This window comes from Canis lupus, chromosome 18 (genome assembly GCF_011100685.1).
Source record: "Canis lupus familiaris isolate Mischka breed German Shepherd chromosome 18, alternate assembly UU_Cfam_GSD_1.0, whole genome shotgun sequence".
NCBI classification, from domain to species: domain Eukaryota; kingdom Metazoa; phylum Chordata; class Mammalia; order Carnivora; family Canidae; genus Canis; species Canis lupus.
Genome location: NC_049239.1, coordinates 52,886,130 through 52,903,249, shown reverse-complemented (window position 1 = coordinate 52,903,249; position 17,120 = coordinate 52,886,130). Strand labels below are relative to the sequence as shown.

Sequence of the window (17,120 nt, the reverse complement as noted above, 5' to 3'; positions counted from 1 at the left end):
CTGCCTCCTCCAGCTGCTGCCTCCTACTCTTACGGAGGCAGACTTTGGATCCTGCTTTGTTCTTTGAGCAAAAGGAGCCCAGGGCTTTATGCTATTTCAAAGGGTGCCTGGGCTTCCCAGGGCAGTGGGCTGGTGGAGAGAACTGGGTGTTCTGGTCTGAGGGCCAAGGAAGCAGGTCAGAGAGGCCTGGACAGCCGCAGGATGCTACTGAGAGCCTGGTTTGGGGAAGGCCTAGCTGTCTTCGAGGACATTCTGAGCCACAGTAGACCCAGCCCTGGAGTTACGAGTTTAATGTAGGGTCTAAACTCCGAGTCTTCCAGAGGGCTGCTCTCTCCTGCCTGCCTCTGCCCCACCCCACCCCCGCATTACTGTTATCTCCCACAGCTGCCATGCTTCCAAGTGAGAACAAAGATCAGGAAAACACCCAAATGTGCCTACACGGATGCAGTGAGCATACAGAAACTTTCTTAAATTTCTCTGTATTTTCCAGTTAATTTTAGTCTTCTACGTGCTCTATTTCAGTAGAGTGCCTGGTGGCTCCCTAGTCTCTCCGGAGCTCCCATCCCCAGGCTCCCCCCACAGGCCTGCAAGGGTCACCCACCCTCCAAGAACCGGGTCTCTGGGCTTGGCTAGCATCTGGGGCTGCTGAGTAGAGCTCAGAAGGCTCCTTGGTGCAGTGATCTCTGGACAAAGTGGCCCATTTCTGTGCTGTCACCTCACACCCTGGTTGTGGCAGCACTCTGGCCACACAAACCTTCTCTGCACTGACCCCTAATTGCTTATAAGTTTATTTTCCTGGCACTAAGAACCTGTTCCCAAATCATTCCCAAATTATCCATCCTGCTCCCCAAATCATCTGATCCTCTTCCAGCTGGCCCGCTCTGACAGCCCTCTTCCTGTGCCTCAGCGATGGTGCCTGCCCTTCTGTGCTCCAGACACCTGCTCAGCTGGGACTTGTCCCGTTTCTACCAGGAAAGAGAAATCACTTTTTTTTTCTTAAAGATTTATTTATTCACGAGAGAGAGGCAGAGACATAGGCAGAGGGAGAAGCAAGCTCCATGCAGGGAGCCCGATGCAGGATTTAATCTGGGATCCGAAGATCACACCCTGAGCTGAAGGCAGACGCTCAACCACTGAGCCACCCAGGAGTCCCAAGAAATTACTTTTAAAAAAATAGGTTCCATGCCCAACACGGTGCTTGAACTCACGACCCTGAGGTCAAGTCTCACACTTTCCCTACTGAGCCCACCAGGTGCCCAGAATGACTTCAGATTTCTCCCACGATCTTTCTTGTGGGTCTCTTTGGTTTTGTTGTGTGCCCCCCAACTAGAAGTTTCTAGGCTTTTTCTGGGGGTGACACCACCCTGGGCCCCCTCCTATTTTGCAAGCCCGAACCCAGCATGATGAGACCCTAAAGGTTCAAAATGACTCACTCCTTGTGTTCTCATGTCCTCTCCAAGCCCTCACTCCCCCATGCTGCATGTGCAGATCAATCTTGAACCCTGGAAGCACTTGACTAACTTGAGTGACTCAAGGTTGTTTATGTCTGACTGGGTTTCTATCCAGAAATTCTGCCTTCTTCTCTGGACCAATCTTGGGTTTCTCCGAAGCCCTAACACTGACCTTTCCCAGCTGGTATTCCTTTCACCAAGCTGGGGCAGGGAGGGAGCCAGTGCTACAGCAGAAGATGGACAGATAGAGTTGAGCAAAGGTCTCTTCCTCCACAGTCTCAAGGCGGCTGGGGAAGCCTTTCTCATCTCTCCCCCACTTTGCCACAAAAGCAGGTGCTCCCTGCACTTGAGGGCCAAGCCTTCCCTCTCTCTTCCATTTCAGGGTCTGAAGCTCCTTAGAGAAAGGCCTGAGAAGGTTGCCTTAGTTAGCCACTTTGTTACCCTCCAAAACCTTAACAAAAGCTGATGGCAGGGAGCAGGGAGAGAGCTTGCATAGGAATGGAGCTGGCCCCAGGGGAGAGAGGCAGGAGATAGCTGGGCTGTGGTTAAGTCATTTATTGATTTTATTTCTAAAACCCACATAGCGCCACTTTGCCTCTTCCAGAGCTTCAAAGAGCTAATTAACCGCCCAATGAGCCCACCAGGGAAACCAAGCTTGTGGGGGAAGCAATGAGGTGAAGCCAAGGTCAAAGAGGGTTGCTAGGCCCTGGGCCCTGCTCCCATTCTGTCAGTTAAGGACAAAGAGAAAAAGATCATTCTTTTTAGTCAACTGAAGTTTGGGGCTTGGTTAGGAAAACCCACTGAACTTGCCTTGCTTCTGAAGCTCCATTAACCCACCTGCCTGTAGCAGAAATGTATTGGCAACCCGGCAGGGCCCACACAACTGGGGTCTGCTCCAGAGAAAGTGGTGGTCAGACCCAACCTGACAGTGGAAAGCAGCCCAGGCTCGAGTTGTCCCCCCCTGCCAGGTGCTCGGGGTGGCAGGCGCTTGCTGTCCCCTTCAACCTCCCCAAAAGAAGCAAAGGCGGTCAGGAAAGAGCAGGCTTGATGCAGCTCCCCCCAGGGACGGAGCAGGACAGCAACAGCTGGGTAAGGACCTCATACTTTGTGGAGCCCTGACATGGAAATTCCTGGTGCCACAAAAGGCCCTCTCCACTGCCCCAGATGTGATAGAATAAAATGGCCTGAGACCCTTAGCAAAGAAGCGCTTACAAAGCACAAGACAGGGCACTTTTTTGCCCCCCCCCCCCGCCAAGCCTGCAGTGCTGGCAGGCTGCAAGTCACCAACAGAGAAAGAAAAAGCCACTTGGCGGTTTTAATTTTAGCTGCTCTGTGCCTCACAGGCAGGATTAGTTGGCTTGACCTTTAGTGCCGATGCCTCCCTAGGCCCAGAGCCTTAGACAGGTGGCAGTTTCCAGGCAGAGCACAACTGGAGCTCAGCAAATGTGGAGGTCCAAGCCCCAGGGAAAGGCCTTCAAAACAATGGGGACCAAGGATCAAGGGGTGATGGAGGCAGGGGTGGGAGTGGTGAAGAACCTGGTTCTCCACTATAACCAGTAAACAAGGGGGAGACATGGGACCACCCACACAGTTAGCTGGCACACAAAGGGACGCAGACAGGAGGCTCCTTAATGAATGTCCCAGGGGTTCCCCAGAGAGAACAGGATGACTGGGGCCAGGTGCTGAATGCAGGCAAGTGAGGTAACTTTGGAGCTGCTAGGGGTACAGGGGATTTGATGAGAAAAGAAAATGAAGAAACAGACCCAGAAAACCACACTGCTCTTTTATTCAATGGAACATCCCCCTTTAACGCAGTGTTGAATCATACACCGAAAAAAAAAGCCCAGAGAAATTTCTGCAGATAAACCAGTGAAGAGAACGCGCATTATACATTATTGTCAACATAATCACTCCATGAGAGAAAAGGAGAGAAAAGAAGAAGTAGAACGAAAAACAAGGGGCTCAAACCCCTAGACACTGCAAAACATTGAGATGTTTGGGATTAAAATAAAATTTAAAAAGAAACCTTCCAGGAAGGAGAGGAACAAATGGAATCTGAGGCAGCTCAGGTGCTCAGGGAGCATGGAAAGGACTCACCAGGGTAGCAGACAAGGCCAAGGTGGCTCAGGTGGGCCCACCTATTGCTAGCAGGAGTGTCAGGATGGGTGGTGGCCCTGGACCTGGAAATTAACCCACTACTCTACAGGTGGCAAAGACAAAATGTCACACTACCAAAAAAAAAAAAAAATCCTCTGGGGTGTTCATGGCAACCTTGAAAATCTTAGGAATCCCCCTCCCACATAGCCTGACATTAATGGCCAAAGCTTGCACCTAAAACCATTTGCTCCCTCCTTTCCTTGGGAAAAGAAGAACAAGGAATGGAGAAAAAGGAAAGGAATCTAATTGCAGCAGAAGATCGGGGAAGAGCATCTCCTTGGACGGAGTCTGAAGAAAGGAAGAGATAAGGAAATAACAAAGAAAAAGAAAAAATTAATAAAAATTTCACGATATGGAGCCAGCGTGTTCCGATTCCGTCCACAAAAATAACTCAGGCTGCTTTGCCGAACCATCCTGTCCACCAGGGGCGCTGCTGAGGCTGTCTGCCTGGAAGGGTCACCAATGGGCGCGGAAAGTCCTCACTCTCATGGCTCGGGCCATCGCCGCCGCGGGGAGGGATCCTGGCGGCCCGGTTTGGGGAGAGGCAAAGGGAGTTGGGTGAGGAGAGAAAGAAGACAAAGAAGACACTCGATGCTACGGGGCGCCAGGAGAGCCCAAGCTGGCGCCCCTACTACCACCTGCCCATTCCCAAGCGAGTCCTCAGTCGCTTGGCCCAGCCCGGTGCGTGCACACACACACATGCGTGCACACAAATCACATGCGTGCATCCCAATGTCTGGCTCCATATGGTGAGGTTCGGCGTGTGTTTAAACGAGACCAATGCTCTCTCTATATAATATATATTTTCTTAAAAAACCGAGTCTAGTTCTGTGGTGGAGGCGGTGGGGGAGCTGGAGGCATCCCGAAGGGCGGCATGCCCGCCACCCCCATGCCCATCATGGTGACAAAGTTAGAAGGGTCCATGGGAGGCGGAGGAGGAGGGGGCGGGGCATACATCATGCCGGCGGAACCAGGCGGCGGAGGCGGCGGAGGGGGAGGGGCCCCGGGCGGCAGAGGCGGCTGGACCCCGGGGGGCAGGGGCACCATAGTGGGGTTGCCTTGCATCTGAGGGGCTCCTGGAGAAGCTGCGGCAGCCGCCTGCTGCTGTTGCCATGGCGGGATGGACCCTGTGCCAGCGCTCGTGGTGGTAGTCGTCGTATCTGGGGTGGTAAAGAAGCCCAAGGTCACACGCGCGGGGGCACACCGCGGCTCTCTGCGGCTGCTGCCTTGGGATGGGGGGGCGAGGGGCGCCTGCTCCTTGCTTGGCATGCGGTACGGTGGTGGGGGGCGGGCGGGCGGGGCTGTCCTGGTGATGGGGAGTGGAGGGGTGGGCAGGACTACCCTGGGGTCAGCCTCGAGGTCTCTGGGCTTAACAGAATAAGCCCTTTGTCACCAATGCCCCTAGAAGGGCTGAGGGGAAGGTACCAGACACAAGAACCGGCTCTGACATCCCTCCGCCCATCCGCCGCCACCACCGAACGGCACATTCAACCTCAAGGCCACAGCTACTCTGCCCGCAGCCCGGTCCCATCCCTGCAGTCTCTCAGGCCCCAGTCACATCCCCTCTCCACAGCATGCAAGCACCCTCCCCACCTGGCCTTCCACACAGGCGCAGGCCAGCCGGCAGCTCAAAGTGCCCAGCCTGTGCGAGCCTGGATTTCTGGCACCCTACCCACAATGGCATGTTCCCTCCAGGTCCCCCAAAACCAGTCCCCAGACACAACCACACCAAACATCAGCTCTCTTCCTCAAGACCCCCAGGGGCCATGAGGCCCTTTCCACTTACACCCCCAACAGAGAGCAGAGTCTCCTCCCTGGGTGTCTGCCTGCTTCTGTGAGCTGTGAGGTTCTCTTGCTCCTCTCAGCCCCATCTCTTCATCCCACCCACCCCCACAAGCCCAAAATATTCCACTCACTTTGCTGCCATGGCAAGGGGGTACTGGAAGCCATACTGCTGCTGGGCGGAGGGGGTGGCGGAGGCTGCTGCTGCTGCTGCTGCCATGGGGGAAGAGGACCAGAGGGAGGGGGCGGGGGCTGCCCACTGGGAGGCGGCGGCGGCGGTGGCATCATGCCCATAGGCGGCGGTGGCATCATACCTGCAGGTGGGTGGAGGCAAGGGTGAGGCCTCAAAGGAGGAGATGGACCTGGGACAGAGACCCCACTCCCAGACCCAGGGCATACCCGAGAGTGAGCTGATGACAGGCTGCATTACCTTTTCCTTGATGCAGGCGATAGACCCCAGAGCCCACAGGCGTACTTCCCAGGTACTGATCTTGATGGAAGGAAAGAGCAGGGACTTAGCAGGACATTTGAACTGGCAGAGGAAGATGCCCCCACCGATAGTTTATTTGGTCACACAGCTTGTAACCACTACCCTTATTCTGGAACCTTGCCTTTAAAAAGAAGCAAGCCTGTTTCTACCCCACACAGTAACCACTTCCTGAACCAGGATGAAGTCTTGCTCCTTCTAGAGCGCTAGCCATGGCACGAGACCTGGTGAAATACCCAGCCACTTTGGGAGCTGCCTCTGGTTCGCAGGAACCTGATGTCACCCTTGCTTATCCCAAAGCCCCAAGGTTTCTGGTCTGACACTTACTTACCCATTGGAGGAGGGCCATGATGCCCAGGTGGGTGTGGGCCCTGGTTCATCGGTGGTGGTGGTGGCTGCATCCAAGGGGGTGGGGGTCCGTTAGGGTTGTGCTGCATGGGATGTCCACCATGCCCACCTGTCAGGCTGGGTAATGGGTGTGGGAAGCTGTGGGGGCCACCTCCAGGCCCACCAGGACCACCTCCATGCATGCCATGGTAGGGCCGACTCTCTGAAGGGCCAGAATTCATCCACGGTGGGCGGCTCTGGGTAGTGGACATGAGAGACTACGTGAGAGCATTTCCCGTCAATGTCCCTTGCCCACGCCCCCTGGTGGCAACACTGTTCTTTCGGCTATGCCAAGACCAAAACACACATAAGAACAGAATCTTCCCAAAGGGAAAGATCCCCAAACATCCTGGTATCCGGAAGAACAATGTTGCCAGCCATGTCTGTCAATGCACTCTTCCCAAACCACCTGGCCAGAGCCCCCTATCTCTGAGGAAGAGGATGGGGAGCCAGACCACAAGAATAAGCAACTGAAACTCACCGGTGGAGGTGGGTTGTTGGCAGGAGCAGCAGGCCGAGGTGCACTGGCCAGGGGCGTGGTGGCGGGCCCAGATGTGGAACCCACAGATGCTGGCACCGGTGCTTCGCCCAGTTCAGCCATAAGGGACAGATACTCTTTATCCATCCGTGCTTTATCCTGAGCTGACTGGGGGTCACCAGGCCTGAAGGTGGGATGGGGGGGGGGGGGGGAGAATGGGAGAGAGGGAGGGGGAGGGAGAGAAAGAGAAGGGAAAAAAAAAACCACCTCTCATTAAGAAAAAGTTTTTTTTTCTTTTAAAAGATTCTATATATTTATTCATGAAAGACACACAGAGAAAGAAGGAGGGACACAGGCAGAGGGAGAAGCACGCTCCATGCAGGGAGCCCAATATGGGACCCGATCCCAGGACTCCAGGATCATGTCCTGGGCCGAAGGCAGACGCTAAACTGCTGAGCCACCCAGGCATCCCAAGAAAAAGTTTTATCCTAAGGAACTGACAGAATTTTGAGGAATTCCATCATCCTTTCTACCCATTCCTCGAAATAGTCTCAAGTCCTCAGTTCTGTGCCCAGCTCTGCATCTGGGATGCCATGTGGATTTCTGCCACAACAGAGAAGACTCTGAGCAACCAGCCAGCCACATGGGCCAGGAAGCACAGGCTCTTCCAAAGAACAAACTTTCATCAAATCCTACATTCCCAGTTTGGGGGAAGGAAAAAAAAGCAGAAAAATGTTGCTATCAAGTGCTGGTTCAAAACTGGTCAAAAATCCAGATGGCTTAGTCTTTTGAAACCAATCCTAAGCAGCAAAAGCCAGTTAATACTAAGCTATAGTAAAAATATTTATATCTAGAATGGAAATTTCTAATTTTTCTGAACTCAAAAGGAGTTGCAAAATACAGGTCAGGTGTTCTACATAAACTGCTTCTCATCTTCCTGAGTTTTAACATCACACCATTATAGACCACATTCACAGAAATGAAGGCTCTCTCAGGTCCAAAGCTTAACAGCAACCAACCAGGTGCTCAAGAAATATCTCAAATACTATGAGTTACAAAGAAAACACAACCCCAGCCCCTCACCTTTGGAATTTGCAATCAGATGCAATGTGGCCAGCCCCTCCACACTTGGTACACACTGTGGTATTGGTAATGCTGCGTGTCTCTGAGCTCTGCCAGGGTCTCAAGATCCTGTGTGGGGTGGAGAGGGAGGAGGCAAGGTCATCTCAAGAGTTATAACCAAATTCCCTACTTCCATAGGTTCTTCAGATTTGTACATACTTTCCCCTCTAAACTGATCACACACCTGTTATCATCTTCCCGAAGGGTCCCATTTAAACGAGCCAACTCCCGAAGCTGCATCTTCCGTAGATCATTCTGGTCCTCAGGGGTCTCAATACCCTGCTTCAGAATGTTTCTTATCTGGTGGAGATGCAATGGGCAATTACAGTTACATAAAGCGCTGGAGCCACCACTAGATTTTCTGGCAAGAGGCTGCCTTTCTGGCTGCCTTACCTGTTCCACAGCTTTCTTCACATTCTCCATGGTGTTAGCAGTAACCAGGGCATGAAGCGGCTCATCTTCTCCAGGCAGCATCTGGCCATCTTTGCGGCCAACTTTCCCTTCTTTGACAGACCCTTTCCCTCGGATCATGATCTTGGCATTACACTCTTTCTCTATGTTCTTCAAGGTGTTCCCTCTGTCAGAGGCAGAAAACACAGAGTTGTACTAGACAGGCAAGTTCACAGGCCACAGGGGACAGAGTGGGCTGAGCACGCTGGCTGGAAACCTGAGTGCACAGAGTTGGGATTTTTCCACCAAGAGCTCCATGATCTCTAAGTTAAGGTCAGCCACACCAATCCTCAAGATCTGATTCTCTGCAGTAAAATGCGGTTGAAGAGATTTTCTCACAGAAAGGCATGAACTCCCACCAAAGACCAGGAAGGTAAACCATCAATGCCACCAGCACCCAACTGGGCCTAAGGCAGATACGTCTCATAGGTTCTTAGAAATTATCCCAAGTGGGGAGCAGTTACTCACCTGGGCCCAATCAGCAGCCCCACAAAGTTGATTTCAGGATACTCATCTTGTGGAATCATGACTTTATCGCTCACCCGTGTTGCTGGAGGTCTAAAAAAGAAAAGACTCCTAGACTCTGCATGTTTCTGAGAGAGGACACAAATAACCCACAGCTCTTCTAGAATGAACCTAGGTACCACGTATTAATTATACATGATCTGAGGATAAGAGGTGTGACATTAGTACCAAAATAATTCTCCCAGATCACATGTGATCTGCACACGTCCATGGCCTGGACAACCCAGTCCCTCTGCTTACTTGTAATCTGCAGGTGGCTTAAAATCAGGGTTGAGGGCAACCATTTCCGTGATGAGGTTGTGCCGCTCCTCTTCAAGCTTTTTGCGGGTGCGGAACTCGCGGGTGTTAAGCCGCTTCCCCTCGCTATTGTAGATGGGCTCAGGGGAAGGGGACCTGTGGGAAACAGATCACCGTTACTGCTTTGCCTTTACTTTTCTCATCCCACATGGGCTAAAATTAGTCTTCCCAGCCCCTCTGCCTCTCAGACCCTAACACAACACTCTTCGGAGGAACCGACCGTAACGTGTGCTATTCAAGATCGTGTGGAATAGGGAGATGAAAGCTGGCTTAGCATTAGGGGGACTGGGGTGTGTGTGAGAAAGGGAGAAAAAAAAAAGGTTTTGCTTCTAAGTGTTGAGAAGAAAAAAAGTCTGTCCTTCTGGGGGAAAATCTTTGGGTTGTAAATGGCAAGGACAGTATCATCCTCTGGATTCTTCTTGCCAGATACGGATTTTTCATTTTAAAAAACCGTACAGTATTACAACTTTATAAACCACGGAAACCCCAAGTTTAGGTAAAATGTGAACTCTTGCAGAGCTCGTGCCCTATCAGGAAGAGTGTCTGGACCCCTGCCACATAGTAAGTATAAGCTCTTTAACCCAATGCAACTGGGACTCAAGGCTGCTGCAGCTACTTGGCCCCACAATGGAGAGAGATGGTTCAAGGCTTCGTCTCTGCTTTTCCTTCAATGGCCTGGCTGGCTGTGTCCAAGGCCCAGGAGTCAACCTGTTTTCTGGCTGTTCGAGGTTGGGGAGTCTGGGTAGAGAAAAACGTTAACGTGCTAAAGCAGCTTCTGCTAGAGGCTGCAAATGCAGATTTGGTCAAGTACTTGTCTAGGGTCTGGACCTGCAAACGGCAAGGGGAAAACCTAGGATTCTCCACCAGAGTTTACAAGTCCAGAAAGCAGATTTTCTCTCTCTCATTTTTTTTAAGGAGTAAAATGCTGTTGCTACAAGTAAAAAATAGTAATGATAAAATGGTCAGTTTACCACAGCTGGATTTGCGGTAATTAAAAAAAAAAAAAAAAAAAAGAGAGAAGTTACACTCCTAGAATTCTGAGTTGAGATTACAAAAAGGACCATAGCTTGATATTCTGAATGAAAATTTAGTAGCAGCTGCAAGAAGGGAAGAGACCATGTGGATCAGGTTATTAAAAAAACATCCTGAAAGTAGTCAAGACTCCTATACCCTTGGTTTAGTTGAGAGAACCTTGCCTAGTTGGAGAGCAAGGACTGAACTCGGCTGCTCCCACTGTCTTCAGCCTAAAGGGAACCATGTCATACCACGTTACACACACGATGGAATAAAAGGTCAGCTTTGTTCATGGCTAATGACGGCTAAATGACACCTCCGTTTCTAACATTTATATATAAACTGTTAACACAATCCAGTAATAGTGAACAAAAGCAACATACCCCAGCTCATTAGACTATCATTTTATACATTTAACTCTACAGAGATTTTAAAAACATTTTTTACTGTGCAACTTAACATCAAAATAACATAGTGGCTTAATATTGAGAATACACCTTCTTAGGAAATAACCTTAATAAGGTAAGAAACTCATGCAGTTCCCTCCAACCTGGGCTCAAAAGCAAGACCAATCAGGCATTAGGCCCTCTTTCAAACTGAATACAAGGGAGGAAAAAAAAACTGCTCTGGTTTTACTTCTAACGTGCTTGACATTTCTAACTCCCACCCGTAGCTGTCTAGAATTAGCATTTCTGACTGATCAACAAAACAAGGTTTACCAGTACCAAATTGGTCATTTAAAAGCCTCACAACCATTTAACCTCTTCCCAAATTGTGGATGTGAAAGGCAAAAGCTACTATTCTAGAGGTTAGACTGGCCCAACTTCTTCACTCCGAATAGGCATCATATAAATCAACTAATCCCATTTTTCCAGGATGCAAAGGTTTGTTAAAAATTCAACCTTTTGAGGAATTGCCTGGTAACCTGTTAGACATATTATTAAAGGGAAAAAGGCCAAAAAAGTACTAAACAGTTGTGGTCTACAACCTATAATGCAAATCTTTAAAAAATAAATAAATAAAATAAAACACAACACAACACAACCCCTCCAAACAAAAACTACAGGATAAAAAAATGATAAATTCATTAAAATTAAAAAACCCATTTGGAGAAATTTGTTCCCTGGCAAAAGATAGCAGAAAGATGTGAGTGGCTTCTAAAACCATTATATCATCTTCCTGATTTAACGAGCCATTAATTGGGTAATGAAAGCCCAAAACACTACTTTTTAAAGTGAAGTGTTTTCAACAATGCTGCATGCACTACGAGCAATTCTATGCGAGGGAGGCATATTGCCCTCCTATTAAATGGACTGGATTTTAGCTGTTCAAGTTCAACCAGCCAATAAAATTCCTGATTAAAAAGTTCATTTCTCTCACTTTTTACTTTTCAAAGGTGAGAGAAATTATAAACGGAAAGGACGTGACCACAGCTGTTTGAAGACCACACTCTTTAAAAAATAAAGGTAATTTAGAGTTGGTTACTAGCCTTCCCAAAACAGGTGAGAATATTCTGGCCCCTCCCAATACCCCCAAGGCAATGGCCAAGGCGGAAAATTCACTGGCAGTGAAGGAAGCTGGTTAGAAATCTCATCTGTTTTAAAACCATCTCAAAACCATGAGCAGGAAGACTGGAGCAATGAGCTAACCAGATTGAGTTTCTGGTCTGCTCAAATTCAGTGATGCTCAAAAATATTCTGAATCCCTGCACCGTGTACCTGTGAGAAAAGCTCTACACCCTCAGCTTTCAACCAAAGCAGTTACTGAAAAGGGTGGTTAACGGGCCACTTCACTGTCCCTACGGGTGGGTAAATCAGGTTAAAATCTACATGCTTACCAATTGAAAACCAGGTGTCCATTTTCCTGTAACTTTTTATTTTGCTAGTAATTAAGTTCCATTCCAATTTTCTAACTGACGACTGACCATATAGATTGCTAATTAAACCCTATGCCCCAGAATGGTCAGAGTATTTATCAGTCGTCTTACTACGATTTCATTGAAATGACACAGTATGTTGCCACCAGTAAAACGTATTGAGAAAAAGGTAAAAAGCGTTACTGTCAGCTGGTTAAAACTGTTTCCCAACCTGTCCTCAGGGTTAGGGGGGATGCCCAGGTCTCCTGTGCGCAGTTTACGAGTCAGGTCTTCTATCTGCAGTTGCACTGGAAGAAACCAGGTTAGGAAAGAAAAAAAAAGGATGGAAAAAAGACAATGTTACCAAAAAACATCTCAAATCTCAATAACAAGCATGAAGAACTCGGAGACTTTGAAAGGGACGACTGATCAGTGAACACATTGAGGCAAAAACCCCCAACCACCTATCGGCAGGAGTCCATTTACATCTATAGGTATTTTTCACTTCAAAATGGTTATCACTTAAGGAAGCAAACAGTTTGTTGGAAGAGGGGTTAGCGGTATAGACTGTTCACTAAGGCTAACATCAAAGCAATTATTAGGTCTTTCACCTCTCCCTTCCCCCCCCCCCCCAAGGCTTGCTATACAATTGGCACCTGCACAAACCATATATGTTATCACCAATACCCTGTTCCCAACCAAATTACTTTGAGGGCAAGACTCTTGAGAGTTTATTTTTCTTCATTAAATGTTAAGCATAGCCCAAAATGAAACCCAATTAACATGGGACAAGGAAAAATACCAGTTGAACATAGATCATTTTCACTGATACCAGGTTCAAAATTTCTTAAACACATGACATTTAACAACAATTCAACACCTCATAAAGTTTATTATACATACTTTTTCTGTACAACCAGATCCATACTAAGAAGGATCTCCCAATATCTGTTGCTTTTATTCAAATCTTATGTGACAATCCATATACCTTAATAAACCAGTAACCATGAGATGTTAAAGTCTGTGCTCAGACTTGCTCCTCATGAGGGGAGTCAAAGTAGGGGTGTAGAAATAGAAAATGTGGATCAAGGAGATGTGTGTGGCCCTCAGACCAAGCTTGACAAAATGAGGCTGTATGTGAAAAAGAGAGGAGGGTTTCACAAAAGTTCAATGATTTCAGGGAAATGTTACCCGGGTGATTTCTCAAGATAATGGGAACTGTAGAGCCAGATCACGGTCTTCAGCGTGCTGAAGAGCCACCTGTTTCTGTTTCTTACCTTTGCAGCGTCTGAGAGTTGTGAGCAAGCATCCCTAATAAGGACAAGTCTTATTGGGTTGTGTTGAAGTTGAGTTGGCTCCACAACAGGATTAATGCATGTCTAACCCAAGATATCCTTTTAATTTTAAATACATCCCATAGGCTATACCACATATCCATTCCAACTCCAAAGAACTAAAAATCCACATTCATATCAAGAGAAGATATTGGGGTCATTGTACAAAGCAGTGTGTACCATGACAAACAGAAGATGAATTAAGATACGTGGATCCCTAAGCTCTTCTACGCCAGAAAATTTCTGACTTTACAGTCAAGTATTAAGCTAAAGAAGTCAAGGTGAAAGTCACCTTCACAGGGGCAGGCAGCACTCCTAACTATAAGGGTGTGTGGGGTCTGATGTGAGAAACAGCTGAGATCTATACTTGCCTCTGTTTTGGCTCTATCCACTTTTGATTATAGCTCTAAACAGCCTGTAGGGCTCAGTGCATTAACTCCCTGCACAGGAAGATAATTGGAGATGTAGAGAGTAAGTTTTTTTCCCCCATTTTCTAAGTCTGCTTGTGTTCTTAGGATGCCATTCCACTAGGGACATTTCCAAAAGGTTGTAAAGACCCAGGCCAATCTAATGAGACAAGGAGGTGGATAGGAGTAAATTGGAACAGTGGGGAAAGAAGAAATATTAGTACTGTAAAAACAAACAATTCCAACACCTCAAAACTCTCAGCAATTAAAAAATGTAAGAGATTATGATCCTCAAGAATAACACATGCCAGCCTTGAAGCTTTTTATCTGTAAAGGCTACAGCCTCCCAGGCCTAGGCGGCCTTTGCCCTAATTTACTCCAAAGGGGATGTTTATTTGGTTAGTAGGAAATGCTTATCAAGTGAACTTTTTGGAGACAGCTGGAGATACATGAATAAAGGTGAAACTCGCATTAAAAACCTTGTATTTAAAAAAAGGTAATTTTGAGGTTAACTTCATTTACATTGTGGACAATTACTATAATTATTGTCTTGAAATTTCCCAACAGTTAAGATCTTTTTTACCCTATCACCTCATGCCATATCCAAGTAGTACCCCTTTCCCAGCAGAATTCTTTGATAATAAATAGTAAAAGAGCCTTCGTTTTAAGGCAGCTCTCCAAAGACCAAACCAGAAAAGATGCTGAAGGAAAGGTTAAATTCAACAAAATCGTAAAAAGGGATGTATACTGCCAACACTTTCAGGACCACTCTTTGATTAAACTGAGTTTTTCAGAAAGTACCTATAAAAAGTAAAAGACCACATTTGAAGGGGAGGGAAGAATATGAAATGGTGAAAGGCCATGCTGTGAAAAAGGTACTTAGTTTATAATACCTGCAGTGTTCTCCACTTGGGGCCGTGTCCAGAGAGGCAGAAGACACTCACCTCACCAACGGGCAATGAACAGCAGCTGAAAAGTGTAGGGTGGGGTACTGGACTGGGGACTACCCTCACTCCTAAATGGGTCCCTCTACCTTCCTGGCACTCATGGAGAACACTGCTGTTACGAACAGACCGAAACCAGGAGCTTCAAATGCAGGACTTACAGAGCAAAAACTGATGGATTATGTCGAAGTCATAAAAGTACACCTGACCATACCTCATCTCAAAAGAACAAGACTTTAAAGTCTCAAATTTAGGACACATAAAACGCTGCTCAGAATAAGTCATAACAATCCGAAAACATATTTGGGTGCAGAACGTGTATTTACCTATATAAGCTCTTTCTTGTTCCCGAGTAAGTCCAGGGGGGATGACTGTAGGCATTCCTGGAATCACTGTCTTCTGTTCCATTGTATCTTGGTTCCAGCGGCTCCTCTTCCGCTTCTTACTTGGGAAGTCTAAAGGCAGAGAAAACCCATCAAATACAAATATAAACCAACAAACTAACTACCAACAGGCAGTTCACGATACTTATAATACTACACACAACCTCGGCAGACTGGGAAACTGAGAACTTGACCTAAAACGTAAATGGCAAAAAATGGAAGACATACCCAAGAAATCAGAGACACACAGCCGCCACAAAGATACCTGGCTCTGGGTCCAAAAACATATTTCATATTTATAACATATGTCAAAAAAACGTGAAGTATGTAAACAAGCTAACAAATCTTAATCCCTACAGTTTCAGATATGCAACATCAACCACAAATGTTTTAAAAACCCCAGGGGAGACAAAATATACCGAATAATCAGATGTGGTAAAGTATGCTGAGAAAACTGTTGGTTCTTCCCACCTCCAAACCCCACCAGCCACCTTTCTAAAGGGACCAGAACACAACCAAACTTACAATTTACTAAGTGAAAAAGCCCAATTCTTCAAAAAGCTCACTTTTTTCTTCAGAAGTTTAGTCAAGATAAGCATTCAGTTTTCCTGGCTAATTTAGACACTTAACATCAGAACTCCTAAATGAGGTATCAAAAGTTCAACAAAATACAAGCTATCCAACAGCAGCCAAATACTCCTCCTCCAAAACAGAAGCGTAAACTTTCTACACATCTGGTACACACAAATCAGTTCTACTTGGAAAGCCCCAACAACTAAGGGGAGACATATCAGACTTCTCTAAGATAAACGAATGGAGATTAGGAAAATATTCCTTCCTCCAAAAGTGCACCGGCTCCAACCACACCACTGAGGATTTTTCGAGCTCTTCCTTTCACTGCAGTAAAAACTTCGCACAGAGAGATAAATTACTCTCGCTTTCCTACCTTTTGGACTTCTCTAGAATCAGAAAGGTGCTCCACGTCATCAATTGACCCTTTCACGCCCTCCCGACACGCACATCCCTCAACCCGTCCACCAATTCAACCCGCTCGACACCCCTCTCCTGTACCAAGCTGTAGAGAGCAACACAGAGCCCCCCCACCCCATTTCCATTTATTATCGGGCCACAAAGCCCGGCAGCCATACTGCGCCTGCGCACAACACCCTCCGCGCTCCACCCCCCCACCCCTTCCAGTGCGCGTGCGCACTCGGGGCCCGAGAACCGGGCCGCGCGCCCCTTGGCGCCTCCGCCCGGGGCCTCCCCGTGCGCGCGCGCGCCCCTGCCGCGTGCAGCCGCCGTCGCCGCCGCCGCGCGCCCCTCAGGCGGCCGGGCCCGTCCGCGCGACGCCTCTCGCGCTCTCTCGGCCCGACTCACCTCCTCCGCCGCCGGCCGGGCCCGGCTGCTGGTCCTGATGGGGTGGCGGCGGCTGCGGCGGCGACACGCGCTGGTAGAGCGGCGGCGGAGGGGGAGGCTGCGGCGGCGGGTACGAGGAGCCCGGGGAGGGCGGCGGCGGCGGCGGCTGCTGGGGAGGCGGGGGCGGCGGCGGTGGCGGCGGCGGCAGCGCCGCGAAGGGGAAGGCCGCGGTCAGGGCTCCCACCGAGCCCACGGGCGGGGGCGGCGGCTGCCCGGGCACCAGCAGCCCCGCCCCAGGCCCGGGAGCAGGCGGTGGCCCCGGCTCGAAGCCCCCTTTGGGCCCGGAAACGGGGGGGAGGCCGGGGGGGCCCAGCTTACCCAGCGGCGTGGCGTTCGCTCCGGTCGCCATGGCGCCCCCGGGGACCGGCACCGGCGGCTCCTTTTAGGCGGTGGTGGCGGCGGCGGCTTCTTCGCGAACCTTCCGGGGGGAGGGGACCCGACTGCGCTGCCGCGGAGCGCGCGGAGCCCGTCCTCTCACGCGGCGGGCGGCGGCGGCGGCGGCGCGAGACGCACAAAGAGGGAGGAGAGAGGGCGCCGCGGGGGCGGTCCGGGGGCGACGGGTCCGAGTCCTGGATTGGGCCGAGCCCAGGCAAGGGGTCGGAATCGGCGGCCTCCGATTGGCGGAGCCTTA

The 17,120-nt window shown here is 49.2% G+C and overlaps 1 protein-coding gene across 12 annotated transcripts; it reads right to left on the bottom strand.

The window, feature by feature from the left end:
• Nucleotides 1-3,213: 3,213 nt before the first annotated feature.
• SF1 (splicing factor 1) lies at nucleotides 3,214-16,947 on the bottom strand. 12 transcript variants are annotated; one of them, XM_038564066.1, is made up of 14 exons: nucleotides 16,451-16,838; nucleotides 15,017-15,145; nucleotides 12,238-12,313; nucleotides 9,080-9,232; nucleotides 8,783-8,872; nucleotides 8,258-8,441; nucleotides 8,049-8,164; nucleotides 7,826-7,933; nucleotides 6,746-6,926; nucleotides 6,209-6,482; nucleotides 5,821-5,880; nucleotides 5,525-5,704; nucleotides 4,564-4,768; nucleotides 3,214-4,129 (listed from the first exon to the last, which is right to left on the bottom strand). In XM_038564066.1, exons 1-14 carry the CDS (start codon nucleotides 16,836-16,838, stop codon nucleotides 4,000-4,002), a joined length of 2,274 nt encoding a protein of 757 aa, XP_038419994.1. In that variant the 3' UTR covers nucleotides 3,214-3,999. The 12 variants fall into 12 exon arrangements, with proteins under 12 accessions (XP_038419994.1, XP_038419993.1, XP_038419995.1 ...); XM_038564073.1 differs by having other exon boundaries at nucleotides 3,215-4,129; nucleotides 6,205-6,482; nucleotides 16,808-16,947; XM_038564069.1 differs by having other exon boundaries at nucleotides 4,000-4,129; nucleotides 16,808-16,838.
• Between the last annotated feature and the right edge of the window lie 173 nt (nucleotides 16,948-17,120).

Bases quoted from the DNA above. Each gene is read 5' to 3' on its own strand.
- SF1 (XM_038564065.1), bottom strand. From the start codon at position 16,838: ATGGCGACCGGAGCGAACGCCACGCCGCTGGGTAAGCTGGGCCCCCCC. The intron at 15,146-16,450 runs GTGAGTCGGGCC...CTCTGCCTTTAG, and splicing joins CCCGGCCGGCGGCGGAGGAG to ACTTCCCAAGTAAGAAGCGG. The intron at 4,769-5,524 runs GTGAGTGGAATA...TTACCACCCCAG, and splicing joins CCCCTTGCCATGGCAGCAAA to ATACGACGACTACCACCACG.